Below are 16,519 nucleotides of genomic sequence, written 5' to 3' on the forward strand. Positions count from 1 at the left end.
TCAAACTGGGCAGGAGAGGGCGTTATGAGAACGCGGCGAGGAGGTCGGCAACTTCGGGCGGTGGATCGATCGATGCCGATGATGGTTGCGGTTGTGGCGTGGTCGGGGCGGACGGTGCAGCTTGGGTCGAGGCCACGGAGGCGACAATGCCATTGGCAAAGACGGCGGCAGCGGCCGGACGCCACGGGGAGCGCTCCAAGAGGCCGTGGACGCGGCAGACGACAAGGGAGGTGCCAGACGAAACCCTGATGGCTGTCTCGGTCGCTGTGCAAAGGACGACTGCAGTCGACGACCGGATTGCGGCGTACTCAACATCAGCTTCGCGGAAGGTCGCCGTCTGAAGGCGACGAAAGGCAGCCGATGCCTTGGCCTCATACTGGTGCTCTTCGCTCGGCCGCAGCGTCCCAAGCAGCTGCTTCTGCCGCATGGAAAGAAGATTGAGCGTGAGCGCAGCGCCAGCCGGCACCGCCCCAGGCAGAGTCACCGCAACAAGGGCAGGCTCCAGTGAGAGCTCGACAAAGCGGACGGCAAACCAGTCATAGTCGATTCGCTTGTCCACCATCGTCTTGCGCACCATCAACGCTGCTGGGAAGGCGCACAGCGCGTCGAGCAAGAGGCTGGGATCATCCGGCCCGGGATCCAGCACCGCGATCGGAGCGTTCTTTCCAAACGCTTTGACGACCGGATGTGAGGCAAGAGTAACCTCGCGGTTGGCATAGAGCGTAGGCAGGCCACCGGCAACATCGCCCGGGACGGCACCATCAATGAAACCGACAACGAGCACGTGGTCGCCGACAGCATAAACAGACAAGCCCGTAGCCACTAGCGGCGTAACTCCCGTCGGTGCCTCCTTGCGTCCAGCCACGCATCGCACAGCAGAAAAGGTGCCGGTGAAGAGGATGCTCGCCACGCCGGCCGGGAGGGCAAGCTCCGCCGCGTGCGCCTGGCTAAGCTCAGTGCCCAGCGGCAGGGACGTGGCGGCGGAGGCTTCGAGAGCAAAGGTGATAGCAGTTGGCAAGGTGATGACAGACGTCGCCGTCAACGCTTCCAGCTCAGGGCCAAGTCGCAGCTCCCACATACCACGAGGCAGGCAGCGAAGGAGCCGGCGGATTGGTGCAGGCATGGCAGCGCTGCCGTCACTGCCTCTGCGAGCACACAGCAGCGACGATTCGAGGGTCGAGAGCCAGGTCGTGTCACAGTCGGGCCCCGGCCGCCACCACAGACCGTAGGCGAGGTGACCTGGCGACTCGAGCCGCGACGGAAGCAGGTCCAGCCAGGCCGCGATGCCGTCGGGCCCGGATCGGGCGCCGATGACGACGGCAGCAGTGGCGAGCGCATCGGCAAGTGCGCAGGCTGCCGAGGTCACAATCGTGACCGACGCGGGCATGCCAGCCCCAAGCTTAAGCAGCGCGCCCGAGTGCGGGTCCACAAAGTGGGTGTGCCCAAACTTGAACAGCTCGGTGTAGTCGCCCGACGTAACAACTGAGACGTAGCGGACGCCTGGTGGCGGCGTGATCTTGAGCGTGGCGAGCGTACCAGCTGAGCCAGCGAGATCTGCCAGCGGCTCTCCGGCAGTCCATGCTGCAAACAGCGTAGAAACAGGTGGTGGTGTCGCAACCGCTACGTCCCATCCCCACCCTACCCCGGTGTGTGTCTGCGGCCCGGCCCGTCGTCCGCCCAGCGCAGACGACGGAGGCGCAGCCGGCGGCCCGCCCGCAACGACCATATCGCCGCCCCACTCGACCATAAACGCCTCAAAACCCACGTCGAGCAGAGCATCTGCAATGAGGTCAATGGCGAGACCCTTGGCGAGGCCGAGCAAGTCGATCTGGACGCCGGGCGGGATGCGGTCGCGCACGATCTTCCCGTCGTCGACTTCGACCAGATGCCAACCAACGACGTTCATGACATCTTTCTGCCTCGCTGGCGAGAGCAGCGAGTCTGCAGCGAGCGCGGAGCGCCAGGCATCGTACAGTGGCTTGGCCGTGGCGTCGTACGCACCGAGAGTCAGAGCGTGCGCCTCGCCCGCCAGCGCCAGCGCCCTCTGCATCAGCGGTGAGAGCGAGAATGATGGGCTCGGTGCTTGCTTCTCGCCCGTAGCAGCTCCATTGGTGCCATCAGCGTTGTCGGCGCCATCGATGCTCTCGGCATCGACAGCGAGGAAGGCGTTGAGGGCGACGATCTCTGAGTCTGGGTTGAACGGATCGAGGACGGCGTGGATAGCGTCAAAGGAGGTGTCAATGGCTTCGGCAACGGCGGATGATGCCGCGGCGTGGGCATCGGGCCCGATGCCTGGCGGAAGGGCGACAACGTGGTAGGCGAGGGCCATGCGTGTGCCGGAGGTGTCGACGGCACCTGCCGCAGTGGCAGACCGTGTCGGGAGGCGGGGCAGCGGGTGAGCGGGTGAGCCTCGCGAGGCGGCTGGCGAGGAGAGCATGAGAGACGATGCCGACGTGGCAAAGGCCATGGCTGGTGGCAGACGAGGGTAGTAGTTGGTGCTTGGTGCCAGGGAGTGAGAGGTGCGGCGAAATGTATCTGCTTCATCCACGGCTTCGGCACTGGCAGCTCAGGCCGAGCCGAGCCCATCACAGTCGTTCGTTCAACCGTAATCGTTCGTCTGATCGTTGTCATTCGTTCAACCGTAATCGTTCGTCTGATCGTTGTCATTCGTTCAACCGTAATCGTTCGTCTGATCGTTGTCATTCGTTCAACCGTAATCGTTCGTCTGATCGTTGTCATTCGTTCAACCGTAATCGTTCGTCTGATCGTTGTCATTCGTTCAACCGTAATCGTTCGTCTGATCGTTGTCATTCGTTCAACCGTAATCGTTCGTCTGCTCATTGTCTTCAGTCTTCCACATCGTTCGATAGTTGTCGTCTCCCCCCAAACCCTCCCCTTTTGCCCTGACCGTTGGCCACACGGCACCGCCACCCCCTCCCCCCCCCACACGAGACACCCACCCACTGTGGCCGCTTCCTCTTCCAGCCCCACGCACTCCACCACACCACACACCAAACCACACCGACTCCAACTGCCACAGTCTTCATGTCCTCCCGCTTCCTCTCCTCCTACACAGAGGACGTGGCCCTCCCCGCGAAGGACTTTGTCTACGAGCGGCCCAACACAAGCTACGAGTGGCGTCGCCACAAGGGCATCGATCTCACCGCAGACATCTCCGGTGACCACCACTCCCACCCGCCGCCGACATCGGCCTCTGCATCTGCCTCTGCGGCCTCGCCCGCGCCGCCTACATCTGGCGAACCCTTGCCCCAGCCCGGCCACATCGCCGCTGGCGCTACGTCTGCATCTGATGCTCCTACTGCTCACACCGATCACGCCCTCGATACCACCCAAGACTCGCTGCGTGTATATGATCCGAACCGGGCAGTCTCGATCTACTCGTCAGACTTTGAGTCGGCCCTTGTGGCCGCTGCCGGCGAGCGGGAAGAGACCGCCCGCCGGCTCGCCGCCGGGCCTGACGCCGTCGATCCGACCCACGCCCCGCCGCCGGTCCTTGCCAAACGAAACAAGGTTGAGCAGACTCGCCCGCCGCGCGAGCATGAGGTTCTTTGCCCGCTTCCGGTGCGCTCCATGTGCCATCGCGAATACGGCGAATACGGCTACAATCCCGTCGAGGCCAACCCGCGCCATCCCAAGGAGATCTCGCTTCGCTCCTCCAACGCCGACCTCGCCGCAGGCTCCACAAAAACAACCAACCACCTTCCGGGCTACACGGGCTTCCTCCCGGCCGATCCGCACAACGTCCACGCTCGCCGCCAGGCTGTCGCTAACTGTCCGCGCAGGACCGAAAAGGCCTCGTCCACCCTCAACGTTGGCCGCGAGATGGTGCCCGGTTACGCTGGCTACAGGCCGTCATCTCCCTCTTTCAACGCCAACCGCTCCTTCCGTATGTATCGCCAGTCCGAATACGCAGATGCTTTTTACCGCAAGCCGGTCACCGCTGATGACGTGGTCGAGCAGCGCAAGCAGCGTGAGCTCTTCTCTCGCGTTCTCAATCCGTGGAACCACGCCTCATTCAACATCAGCTAGTACTCCACGCTTTCGCCGCCTGCATCTCGCCACACTGCACCTCTCATTACTGCGATAAACAAGCTCATCTTCCCAGCAGCTAGTCTCCTCCTATTTCTCCACGTTGAATGAAAATGCATGATCGTGCGTTTTTTGGATCTCTCAAAGACGAAACGATGGCCATTTCCGCACCACCAGCCTCCAGGACTCCTCTCTCCGGAATTTCCCCTCCCGCTCGCAGGCTCGCGGTCGGGAGTCCCGGTGACAAACAGGGCTGTGGTGTGGATGACACAGTGCACACCCTGGGAGACCCCCTACATGAGGGGGCCGTACTGTCCTTGGACAGTGCGGGAGTCGTGGACAATGTAATTTTTGGGGTCGCGCGACCTTCGGCTTCATCCGCGCTCAGGGCACCGGATGAAGGGTAGCAACCAGTCACGGGCTCTGCCCGTGGCCGGGGGTGCACCCGGTGTCTTGAGCAGGCCGAGGAGCGTGTACCACCAGGAAGGGGGGCCAGGGGAGGAGCCGGCCCCCTGGGCGCCAGGACGCAGTCCGTCTGGCGCCCTTGCACATCCTTCCTCGTGGTCAGAAATGACCCGCCAAACGTCATGCGACCGGAGTCCGCAAGGGGGTGCGGTCTCATTCGAAGGGGGTTGACCGGCGGTAGGTGCACCTACCGTTTGTCGCCCCCGTTGGTTGCGGTCAGGGATCCGTCCCTAAACGGCGCTGCGAGGTGTGGACGGATCAGCGGGGCGAGGGCGCATGCGCCCTGCTCACGCTGATCCTCCTAACCCCCCATGGGATGTGTGTCCATCCCGCCGTCGGTCCGCCGACGGCAACCAGTGTCGTCACATGTTGTCGGCATTATCATCCATATTGCCAACCTCTCCCTGGTGGACCGCCGGATGCTCGGTGGTCCTGAGCTGCAACCAGGACAGAGGTCGACCTCTTGGAGGGTGGGATCTGAAGGAATATCGGTCGTCGGCGCCCCAGTGAGGGATTCCAAGTGACTAGAGTATCCTGCAGTCGATGTTGAGCACCCAACAAGTTGTACGCCGCACCACTTACGGATGTCCTATGTGGCGGCCGTCTTCTCGCCGTAGTGAGATCAGTGGTTCGCGGTACTTAGGGCCGGCGTACAATCCCACGGCAGGTGGCACCCTGCGGTTCCTGTAGGTGCTTCTCTGCTTAACTCCATGCAACAACTCTCCAGCACGTGATCTGGAACACAGGAGCTCTCAACAGCGCTGCTGTGTCTCGTCCATTGTCAACGCCATCTTCAACGCCATCTCCAACGCCCATCTCTTAACCCCCCCAACACGCCAGTTTACCCCCTTTTTTCGCCCCCTTCCCCCCTTTCCCCTCTCTTTCTGGACAAGACCTCCTCCTGCACCCAAGATCCGATGCAACCTTATCGGGTCGGAGACCCCCTACCGTAAGGTTGGATAACTAACCCCTGCACCCGTGCAGGGCGGCATAATTGTTCTAATCGGCCCGGCTCACGCCGGTCCGATCCACGTCCTGACCCCTACCCAAGGCCAGGCCCCAAGTCCAAGCGCTTCATGCGTATGACGAGGCTCACGAGTAAGTTGGCGCCAGACGGGCCCGGACAGTCCCTTCCTACGGTCGGGGGCTTCGTCCGACGTTCGGTTGGTTGTGGACCCTCTAGTCTACATCATTAAACTGATTCTCACACACACACCACCAGCCTCCACACCCTTCAAGCTCAAAATCGCTTGCTTTCATGGGAAAATCGCAAGCATACGCTTGGCTATCAACGTCATGGCTACAGCTCCTTCTCCACAATTGCTCCCGCCGGCATTGCAAACGAGTCCGACGAGTCCGTCGAGCTCGACGACGACGAGTCGTCCTCCGAGTTGAGGTGCGCCGTCCGCTGCACGGTTGCCTGTTTCTCAACGCCTGCGAGATCCGCACGCCCGTAGAGCATCGCGAGCATTCGCGCCATCTGCTCCCGCATCACTCGCGTCGGCTCGTCGTCGCACAGCTCTGCGTCCGTCAGCCGCGCCACAACCTTGGGCAGCAGCCGCTCGATGTGCTGGTACAGCGTGCAAATCGCCGCGTCGCGGTACTTCTCCGGAACCTCCGAGAACGTCACCGCCACGCCCTCCACGCGCTCCGGCACCGTCGAGAGCTTGTCGAACAGCTCCGCCATCACGCGTTCGTTCGACACGATAAAGTCGTTGAACTGAAGCATTTTCTTCTCCTTGTTGCCAAACTCCTTCTTGTTCGACAGGTTCTGCAGCACCTTGCCGATCAGCACAAGCAGCTTCCGCTCCGTCGGCGTCGGCAGCTCCTTCACCAGCCCGTACGACTCGGGCGCCGTGATGCACGGCACCATGAAACGGAGGAAGAAGAACCCACCAACCGCAATCGAGTTCTGCTGCTGCGTGTGCTCCTCAAGCAGCCGCCGCGCAGCCTGCGACGTCGGGTCCAGCGCTCCCTGCAGGTTGTCACACGCGTCCACCATCTGGTCGAGCTTGTCCGTCAGCTCCAGGATTGCGTCGTTGAACATGTCGAGCCCCTCCCGCATCGGGTTGATCGCCACTCCGATCGACGCCAGGTCGGACGTCAGCAGCGGCTCCAGGTTCTCGATCTCGTGGAAGACCTCGGACCCGTTGACGTACGCAGACTTGGTCTCCTTCAGATTGTCGTGCAGGTTCTCCGCCACAATAGCCGCGAGGTTCTCCGTCGACACCGGGAACCGCTCAGACATGCACGCCTGCACATGAGCAAACAGCTCGCGGAACGCCACAGGCAGGTACCGCTCAGACTCCACAATCGTGTTGAACATCCGCTGGCACTTGTTAAGCAGCCCGAACTTGTTCGTCTCGTCCTGCGCCTCGCCCTTGGCCTTCTTCTGCTCCTCGAGCTCCAGATCGTGGATGATCTTGTTCAGCGGTCGCCCAATCGTCGCGTGCACGTAGTCCAGGCCCTGCATCTTCGAGTACGTCTTGAACATTTTGGTCGCAAACGAGTTGGTCCGGAACATCGTCGCCTGCGACTGCGCTCCAAACACCTCCCGCGTGATAAAGTCCTTCTGCAGGTCCACAGACAGCTTGTGCGCCTCGGTGAGAATGAGCACAGCCTTGGCCACGTTGTCCGCCTCCGTCGCCTGCGTCACGTCCACCACGGCGTGAAGCACCTCGTAGCCCGGCAGCAGCAGCATCTCCAGCAGCGGGCCCGACTTGGCAATGATAGCGTCGAAATCGAGCGGCTTCTTCGATCCAAACGAGCCAAACACCACAGAATGCCGCAGATCGTCCGTCAGCTCCGGTGGCCCGTACAGCTCCTCCTCGCGTTTCCGCTTGTACACAAGGATCCCGAGGAGCACAATCAGCAGGCAGCAAACAGCTCCCGCAACCGCAATGCCGACAATCGAGCTCGTGCCCAGCGGCGGCTCCGGCGGCTTGGGTACCGCCGCAGGCTGCTCAAACACAAAGAACAGCGTCGTCTCGTCAAACCGGCCCCACGGCGCCACCACCGTAAACTGCGCGCCACCGGCCCCGCGCTGCGGTGTCGAACACTGCAGCTCGCTCTCGGACACATACACCGTCTCGTTGACCGGCACTCCGTCAAACGCACACAGCAGCCGCGAGTAGTTGGTGAACAGCACGCCGGTCACCGTCACCGTCTCACCACCCGATGTAAGCCCGTTGAGCGGCGCAATCGCGTCCACAGACGGGCAGCCCTGCCCGCCAAACAGCGGCGTCTCGGACGGCGCCGTCGCGTTCGGGTTCACGCACGACGACGCAATCGTGCACTGCTGCGTGTCCACGCACCACCCGCACTCGGGCCGCGCTGCCTCCCAGCACTCGGAGCACGTGTCCCGGAGCAGGCACGAGTAGTACTCGAACGGCACAGGTGCAAGATAGTCCTCGTCGATATACCGCAGCGTGAGCGTTCCAGTTGTCGCCACCAGCGACGTCGGCGACACGCACGTAGCTGACGATTCGGTCGCTCGGCCACACGTGCCGCAAGCTCCACAATGTCCTGCCCGGCACCACGGTCCCACTGACACGTCGTGCCAGGCAGGAACGGGCCGCCCGAAAACACAACCTCGGTCCCGCCCTGCATCGAGCCCGACGACGCAGACGGCGTGCCCGTCGGACACGCCCGGTTCTCGCCGCTCAGCCCGGGAATCACCGTCGTCGTGTTGGCACACGCCCCGCCGCCGATCCCCACACGCGACACACAGCTTGACTCCTCGAGGCACCACGAGCAGATCGACGCACACGCGCCGCACGATGTCTGCGCGGCACACACAATCACCTGCACACGCGTCTCGGCAAGGCTCTGCATCACGTAGTTGTCGCCACTGTCCACAGACAGACACACCACGTACTCGCCAGCGTTAGCAAACGTCACGTTAAAATACGCGAGTCCGCCAGGCCCAGCCTCATTGTAGTCGCGCGCGTACAGCACGTTGCTCGGCACCTGGCACCCGCCCGACACGCGGTCAAACCCGATCTTGGTGTTGACCGACGCCGTCGCACCAGCGAGAACAATCTCCGTCTGCACTCCGGCCTCGAGCACGTTCCAGCCTCTTCGCCCCCGTCAATGCTCAGCGACGTAATCGTTGTCGGCTGCGCAGAGAGCGCCGTCACATTGAGCCCAGCCTGCTTGACGTAGCTCAGCCCGCCATCCACAGACAAGCAAACCTCGTACGGCCCCGATGGCGAGTTAAACGGCCCCAGGTTGAACGTTGTCGCCCCAGATCCGAGCGAGACAGCGCCGTCCACGTTCTCGGAATCGCATGCCACGCCCTGCGCAACAAGTGCGAACCACGTCGTCGCAGAGATCTCCACCCCAGCGTTGAGGCTGATCGTCAGCGGCGGCGGCTTGGTCGTGCCAAACAACTTCGGGTTCACATCCACCACATCGTTCGCAGTCACGTTCACCACACGCACAAGCGGTCCATCCTGCTGCACAAGCCCGCCACGGCTGCCGTCCCACGAGTAGCACGCCACATAGTCGCCTGCTGCAGGCATCGCGCTCGCCGCGGCGATCGTTGGCCCAGTCCACGGCACATCCACGTACGTCCCGGCCCCGGCTCCACACCCGACGCCCACAGGCACCAGCGACATCAACGACGACGACTCAAAGTACACTCCCGACAGCGCAAACGTCGGCTTCGAGCCCACGCCCACAACACGCGGGTCGACATGATCAATCGCGTCAGTCGCACCGCGCACCACCAGCTTGCCCACGCTTGTCTGCGCCACAACCTGCGTCGCGTGCACCCCATAGCACACCGTGTAGTTGCCCGGTGTGTTGATCGCCGACGTCCACTGCGTCTCGGTCCCGCTCACAATCGGAATCACGCCCAGCTCGGGCGTGCACGACGCCGACGACGAGAAGAACACCCGCGTCGCAGCAGACGGCTTGATGTTGGAGCCGGTCATCGCAAACACCGGGTTCACGCCGACAGGTACCATAAGCGGCGACAGGCTCGTCACCGTCGTCGCCGTCGCAGCAATCGCCTGCACAGACACACCCGTCTGCGCCAGCCACGTCGGCACGTCCGAGTCGACTCGCACGCACGCGTAGTACACGCCTGCGCTCGTGAATCCGCCGCTCCCGCCGCCAAGCACGTACTCGGTCTGCGACCCGTTGTTGATGAGCGTCACAACCTGCGGGGACGAGCAGTCGCCGGCAGTGAGCGTAAACCCGAGCTCGACGCCGCTCATCAGCACAATCGACGACGATACCGTTAGCACAAAGTCGTCCACTCCGGACGGCACCTCCGCCGGCACCAGGCCTGTCACTGTCGTGCTGCTTCCAGCTTGCACCGTGAGCGTCACCGACGACTGCTGCGTCCACTCCTCGGACGGCGCCCCACGATTGACCGTGTAGCACGTCGAGTACGCTCCCAATGCCAGTGGCGCAGACAGCGTCACCGGTCCTGTCGCCGTCATGTCCGTCACAGCCTCGCGGTCACCCAGAATAAGGCAGCTTTTGCCTGCCGCCGCAAATGCGATTGCGCCCGTCGCCACAGGCGTAAACGTGCTAAACGTCATCGTCAGCCCGCTCTTGTCTGCAGGGTGGTATCGCCGGTCCACCGACGTCAGCGTGTTTGTGTCAATCGTCACCACATCGATCGTTGCGCTCTGCGCCGTGTAGCTTGCCTTGCCGTCTGTTGAGTAGCACACATACAGCGGGCCCGACGCGTAGTCGCGGTCCACCGTGATAGCCACGGTTGCCCCAAGGTCGGTGCTGAGATCCACCGACGCATCCACGCTCGCGCAGCTCGCCGAGGTCGAGAGCCCCACCGTCGCGCCCTTGGCGTGGTAAGCTCCGTTGCCCGTCAGCGTGATCGTCGGCCGCGTCTTGGCGCCCATCACGTTTGGCACCGGCGTCACAAACCGGTCTGCACTCGGCCCGACAACCGTAAACGTTGCCGCAGGATTCTCCACCCACGCCGTCGTGGCATCCATCTGCGTGCACACCTTGTACATGCCCGGTGTCGGATCGCCGACATACCCACGGATCGTCGTGTTGCCGTATCCAAACTCACGCTCGCTCGCGACCGGCACCGAGCCGCACGAGTCGGCAACCGGAATGACCGCCACCTTGGTCGACGACGCCCCGATGAGGTTCGACGTCCCCGACGGCACGAGGTCACTCGTCATGCCCGAGCCAAGGAACGCAGGCTCGAGCGACGACAGAATCAGCGCCTCCGTCGACGACACGACCGTGATCTCCGCACCGACTGCGATCTGCGCCACCCATTCGGCGAGAAGAATAGGCTTGTAGAAGCAGAACTGATACTTGCCCTTGTCTAGCCCCGTCGGCGCCGTGAACGGTGGCGGCGACGGCGAACCGGTGGTGTACGCCACTTCGCCAATCCGCCCCGAAACACACGCTCCAGACTTGGCCATTGCAAGCTGTGTCGTCCCGTCGCGGGCATCGGTCACAATGTCGAACGCGAGACCGGGCACACCAGACGCCACAATCTGCGGCGTGGCAGACTCGATCGACAGCGCCAGCGGCTCGTTCACCACAGACACTTGCGATCGAAGTTGCCGCGTCCATGTCGCTCCGCCGTTGACTGTGAGGCAGACATCGAACACACCAGGCTCGGCGAGCGCCTCGCTCACCAGAAGCTCCTGGTTCTTGGCCTGCACATCAACCGTCCCGATGTGGAAGCCCGTCTGCCCACAGTCCTGATTGGCGTCTGGATGCAGGAGCGCCACTTGGACCTGTGACGGCACCGACGTCTGCTGCAGCGACCCAAAGGTCATGAGCGGCTGCGTCCCGTTCAGCACCGTCGACGGTACCAGATCGGTCATCGCATTCGGCGAGTCGATCGCGTACTGGATCGTTTGCCCCGTCGAGCCCCAACGCGTGCCCTCGGCTGTGTAGCAGACGTGGTAGTTCTTGGAGAGCTGCGCCGCCGGCTCGCCGTAGTCGACGCTGAGCGCGAGGTCGATCGAGCCATCGGCAAGCGCCACCTCGACCTTGCGGTCCTGACATGAGGCGTAGGGTGAGATGGCCACCTTGGCGCCCGGCGGTCCACCGCCGGCCGTGAAGCTCACCACATACGAGCTCAACGAGTTGCCGAGCACCGCTGGCGGCGAGTCCAGCGTCAACGAGGTCGCACTGGGTGGCGAGAAGACCACGAACGCTGCGCCGCTAGCCTGTCCCACCCACGTACCTGGCTTGGCCGCTGATGCAAGACAGAGGTAGTACTGACCCGCAGGCACGCCGCTGTTGAGCGATATCGACGCCATCCCGCGCCCGTTGACCACCACCGCGTTGGAGATGGTGGCAGTAGAAGGCGGGACTGAGCAGTCGGGCGCTGTCGAGAGCCCGACCTGTCCAGAGAGCACGCTCGACAGGCCGTTGAGCTCAAGAAAGACACCAGCATCGTCGGCGTACGCGCTTTGCGGCGAGAATGACGAGATGGTAGATGAAGTGACGTCGACCACAGTGATGACCGGGCCCGTCTGGCGCGCAAACGACACACCGCCATCGACCGAGTAGCACACGTGATACGCGCCCGCTGCAAGCGATGGCGCCACGAGGACAGACCCAGTCGCAGAGTACGGCACAGCCGGTGCAACATGGTTATCCACGACACATGACGGTGCTCCGCTGGCGACGAGCGCAAGACGGGTGCCGGTGTCGGTCACCTGGGCACCAGAAAAGACAAACCGGGCCGGAGCACCGGCAGCGATAGACGGCGGGGTGACCGAGGCGATGGCGTTGACACCGCTGGGAGCAACAACCAGCTGGATGCCGGTCATCTCGACCCGCAGAGAACTGGTCGACGATCGAACGCAGAGCTTGTAGGTGCCAAAGGTCGGGATGGAGACGCCGGTGTAGCGACCGCTCTCCGAGTTGTAGGCGGTCTCGTACTGCGGCGTACTGCCAGAGCAGTCAGTGGAAAAGGCAAACTGCGAAGTCGGCGAGTGGATGCGGTGGCCCGGGGCGACGGCAAAGGTGGCGGTAAAGGTCACGCCGGCGCCGACGGTCCTGGGCGTCATGGCGGTGATCGAGGTCGGAGTGACGAGGACGTGGGTGAGGGAGAGCATCGGCTGATGGACCCACTCCCCGAGCGAGCGAGCACAGAACTCGTATGTAGACGTCTTGCCAAGGGTAGCGGTCAGTTCATCCAAGTTGCCCGCTCAAAAGTGACTGATGTCGATGCCACAGCCGTCTCGCCGATCCTACTAGAGTCGCACAATTGAGGCGGACCACGGCGCATGCACGCAAACACGTACTTGTTGTTGGGGTCGTTGGTCCCGCGCAAGAGCCCGTTCAGGCCAAAGTTGCCCCTGATAACAACGTCGTTCTCGTTAGGACGATCACTTGGAAAGGCCTGCCAAACACCGAGATGCGAAGTAGTAGCACGTGTGAGAGGGTTGACGTACGTTGCAGGCATTCGGAGCCCGTTGTCAAAGCTGCGAGGGTTGGTCAGCAGCCGCGAGCCGATCCAGTAGTCATTGCTAGCGAGACCGGAGATGCCATCGAACCAGGTGAAAAAGGTATTCCACTCCGGATCGGTGCCACGCTCGAGAACGACGCCACCCTCCTTGGCACATGCATCGACAGCCGTGGCGAGAGTGACTTTGGCTTTGGTTATGAGCCAAGCGCACGCCTGCGTTGCTGCGTGGTAAGCGTTGGAGATGCCGCTCGCTGCACAGGCGGTCGCCGGATCCGAGACATATGTCGCCGGATCGACAAAGGCAAACTCAGCCCCGGTGGCAGAGACATACGCTGAGTCGGTGACGACGACCGACAGCGAAGTCGTTCCGGTTGATCCATGACCGATCGTTTTCGGTGTCACATCGGTGAAGGTCGTCGGGTACGGGCGACCGAGCGCGACTGTGACCGTAAAGTCGGTCTGAAGCTGCCAGTTGACGCCAAAGTCGTTCGAGGTGCAGATGCGGATGTTTGTCCCAAGAAGTGACTCGGGCAGCGGCTTCTCCACCCAAAAGTACGACGAGCGCATCGGCTGGATGCCCTGCAACGCAGTACAGTCGGTGGCGGTAAAGCCCATCAGCGCCGTGAACGACGGCGTGATGATGTCCGAACGCACAAAGAGGGGTAGCTTGTTGTCAACCGGGTTGGTGTAGAGGAAATCAGGGTTCACATTTCCCACCATTTTGTGGCTCGGATCAAGACGCATGCAGTACGGTTGATAGCTGTACTGCGGGTAAATGTCGCGCCAAGTCCCATCACTCACGTAGCGAGTGAAAATGTACTGGGTTAACACCGTGTTGGGCTCGCCGCCGTACCAGTTGGCATACTTGTACTGCAGGCCATTGATACCACGGTACTGGTACTGGAACTTGGCCTGGTCGATGGCAGTAATGTCGAAGAAGCGAATAAGGCCATAAGCGTAGTCTAAATCGGTCTGACTTCGCCCCGTGTTCGCCAGAAAGTTGTCCATGGCGGCCGAGGTCGCCCAAGGCATGAAGAACCCACCCGAGCCACCGTCGAGGGTAGCACACCAGTTGAGCGTACTCTGAAGCTCAACTCTGTTGGAATATGATGACTCGGAGTATACCTGGTAAGGTCCAAAGGTGGCCACATCCACATCTGTGCTCTCCACCCCTGTGTCAGTCTACCGACCTGGCAACTAATCGCACGCTTTCACCGCTGCCAATGTCTTCCCTGTTACATGTAGAGCCACCCCCCTCCTTTTGACCCACGTACCACCCAGAGCAGGTGCCAGAATCAGTCCGAAGACTGCTAACACGGCCACAAGGGACGACGGGATGTATTGCATGGAACAAGTCAACTGTCTCACGACGTGTGACTTGAGAATGAGCGGAGAGTCGACCATAAGGTATCTGCTGCGCGCGTGGGGATACGTTTGCGAATTGTTTCACTGTTCGTCATCCGGCGCATTACCGCTTGCCGGCCGAGCCGTCGCTCCACTGGCTCGACGATATTGAGAGATTTCCCCTCATTTACTATGCTGGCCACCCACCAGTGCCAGCACATACTGCCCATTGGCACGATGGCCTGCATGTACACGAGCTGCATCCGCACGCTCGCCTACACCCGAGATCAAGTTAAGAATTGGGCATCCAGGGCGCGCTCATCATCGTCGTCGTCGTCGTAGATCGTCATCAAAGGGTGGGTGGGTGGCTTTCCGATCCTCCGGAACCGACTGTGTCGACGCCATCCAAGCTCTCAGCAAGTATGATACCAGCTGCTTCGCTTCGCTCAGCCGACTACGAGTGTTAGCGACTTGTAGCAGTCGCAGCAACTCTTGGAGCGCAACACCAGCGCAACAAGGCACAACAGCGGCAATCGACACTCTAGCAGGACCAGCACAAGTCAAATAGAGCCATGATCGCACAGCACTTTGAATGTACTGACTGGTACAAGATCTACCAATGACCGAGGGGTGGTATGATGAGGCAACACGGTTAAGGGATGTTGGCCCGATCGGCAACGTTTGTTCTCATGTCCTGCTCTCATGCCCTATTGACGGGAACAGTGGCCGGGCCGTCGTCCAGATCCGAGCCTGAGGAGCGGCCGGGGGCGTCGGCCTCGAACCCGGCCTCGTCCGAGTAGACGTCCGAGTCGGGAAGAGTGGTTGGGCGGAGGTCACCAGCGTCGTCGGTCGAGCCCGAGTCGGAGACGTAGCGCGAGGTGGTGCGGGCAGCGGCCGGCGGCGCTGCAAAGTTGGGGTTCACCGCCCCACCCTCCGGATCATCCATTCCCAGAACCGAGTAGTGAGTGTAATTCTCGCGGAGCGAGAGCACGTACGCGCCAATGAGCTCAAACATGATGCCGCAGAGCGGGAGCGCCACGTAGAGCAGGACTGACTTTCCGGAGAAGCCACCGAACAGGCCAGTGATGATAAAGTCAAGGATGCGGAGGGTGACGTGGAACATGGCCAGAATGTAGATGTAGTCAAAGTCCATGAGCGCCTTGGTCATCCAATAGAGCTCGGCACCGGTGGCGGCAAGGAACGCAACAACAAAGACAAAGATCACAAAGCCGACATGGTCGTAGGCAGCAACAAAGAGGATGGCCGGCACGTAAATGAGCGCCTGAATGACAGCAGTGATTGCCGAGTACAAGATCGGCATCGTCTTGCGGATCCGCTTGTTCTGCGGGTCACCCATCGACGACGTCCCGAGCTTCTTGCGGTAGTGCCAGATACCCAGGTAGAGGAAGAAGAGGGCAAAGCCAATGAGGAAGACGTAGATGACAAAGACGAGGACAGAGACCTCCACAAGATCCACCACCCACAACGCGAGCAGCGCCCCTGTAATAATCAGCGCATATGCCACCAAATCCTTCCGCATCAGCGTCTCCTTCAGCGCAAAGAACGAGTACGCGAGGCCTGTTGCCAGCGATGCGATCTGGTAGAGCGACGACCCATTGATGTCCCTTCCACCGACATCCACGCACAACTCCGAGAGACCAAACAGACCCACAACTACACACCCACACAACGTTAGTACCCACCAGCACATGTACATGGCCACAGACCACCCGGTGGTACCAACCGGACGATTCACACGGGTCGGAGTATGGAGAGAAAGGGGGGGGGGGCAGTTGCGACGAGAGGGGCAGGGCTGCCAGTCAGCCAAACACCGGCATGTGCAACAGCAACAGCGACAACAACAGCAGTCGGCACAGGAAGGGAGAGGCAGTCCCCTCATGGTCACACCCCGCCCCTACCTTCCCTCTTTCCTCCCACGCCACCCTGCCCTCCTCCCACACCCTCCCCTCCTCTTCCCCGCACACACACACACGCACAACGTACTGAACCACCACATGGGGTAGTTGTACCACGGCTCGGGAGCAGGATCATCCCGACGGACAGTCAGCAACTTCTTGAGCAGCCACAAGGAGGTGGCGTGTCCAATGCCTCCGATGGTGGGGAAGACAGCATTGAAGGCAGACATGTCAGTCCAGCTTGCTGCGAGACAAGTAATGCCCTCCGGTGACTCTCGGCTGACATGTCTGGCGAATGCTACCACTCACACCACCGCTGCTT

The 16,519-nt window shown here is 61.7% G+C and overlaps 5 protein-coding genes across 5 annotated transcripts; 1 reads left to right on the forward strand and 4 right to left on the reverse strand.

The window, feature by feature from the left end:
* Window positions 1-22: 22 nt before the first annotated feature.
* AMSG_03252 (thiamine biosynthesis lipoprotein) lies at window positions 23-2,329 on the reverse strand (the record flags this gene model as incomplete). The annotated part of the gene is made up of 1 exon (XM_013904642.1): window positions 23-2,329. One exon carries the CDS (start codon window positions 2,327-2,329, stop codon window positions 23-25), a length of 2,307 nt encoding a protein of 768 aa, XP_013760096.1.
* A 716-nt stretch (window positions 2,330-3,045) lies between these two features.
* On the forward strand, window positions 3,046-4,050 carry AMSG_03253 (uncharacterized protein; the record flags this gene model as incomplete). Its single annotated transcript, XM_013904643.1, has 1 exon — window positions 3,046-4,050. The coding sequence occupies one exon, from the start codon at window positions 3,046-3,048 to the stop codon at window positions 4,048-4,050; it is 1,005 nt and encodes a 334-aa protein (XP_013760097.1).
* Window positions 4,051-5,815: 1,765 nt separating this feature from the next.
* On the reverse strand, window positions 5,816-12,584 carry AMSG_03254 (uncharacterized protein; the record flags this gene model as incomplete). The annotated part of the gene is made up of 3 exons (XM_013904644.1): window positions 5,816-7,992; window positions 8,019-8,593; window positions 8,620-12,584. 3 exons carry the CDS (start codon window positions 12,582-12,584, stop codon window positions 5,816-5,818), a joined length of 6,717 nt encoding a protein of 2,238 aa, XP_013760098.1.
* Window positions 12,585-12,655: 71 nt separating this feature from the next.
* AMSG_03255 (uncharacterized protein) lies at window positions 12,656-13,945 on the reverse strand (the record flags this gene model as incomplete). The annotated part of the gene is made up of 1 exon (XM_013904645.1): window positions 12,656-13,945. One exon carries the CDS (start codon window positions 13,943-13,945, stop codon window positions 12,656-12,658), a length of 1,290 nt encoding a protein of 429 aa, XP_013760099.1.
* A 937-nt stretch (window positions 13,946-14,882) lies between these two features.
* Window positions 14,883-16,444, reverse strand: AMSG_03256 (uncharacterized protein). Its single transcript, XM_013904646.1, has 2 exons — window positions 16,286-16,444; window positions 14,883-15,955 (listed from the first exon to the last, which is right to left on the reverse strand). The coding sequence occupies exons 1-2, from the start codon at window positions 16,425-16,427 to the stop codon at window positions 14,982-14,984; spliced, it is 1,116 nt and encodes a 371-aa protein (XP_013760100.1). The 5' UTR covers window positions 16,428-16,444; the 3' UTR covers window positions 14,883-14,981.
* Between the last annotated feature and the right edge of the window lie 75 nt (window positions 16,445-16,519).

This window comes from Thecamonas trahens (assembly GCF_000142905.1).
Source record: "Thecamonas trahens ATCC 50062 unplaced genomic scaffold supercont1.12, whole genome shotgun sequence".
In the NCBI taxonomy this organism is placed as follows: Eukaryota; order Apusomonadida; family Apusomonadidae; genus Thecamonas; species Thecamonas trahens.

Coding starts and splice junctions, on each gene's coding strand:
- AMSG_03256 (XM_013904646.1), bottom strand. CDS start 16,427: ATGTCTGCCTTCAATGCTGTCTTCCCCACCATCGGAGGCATTGGACAC. Junction 15,956..16,285: donor CTACCCCATGTGGTGGTTCA/GTACGTTGTGCG, acceptor GTGGGTGTGTAG/TTGTGGGTCTGTTTGGTCTC.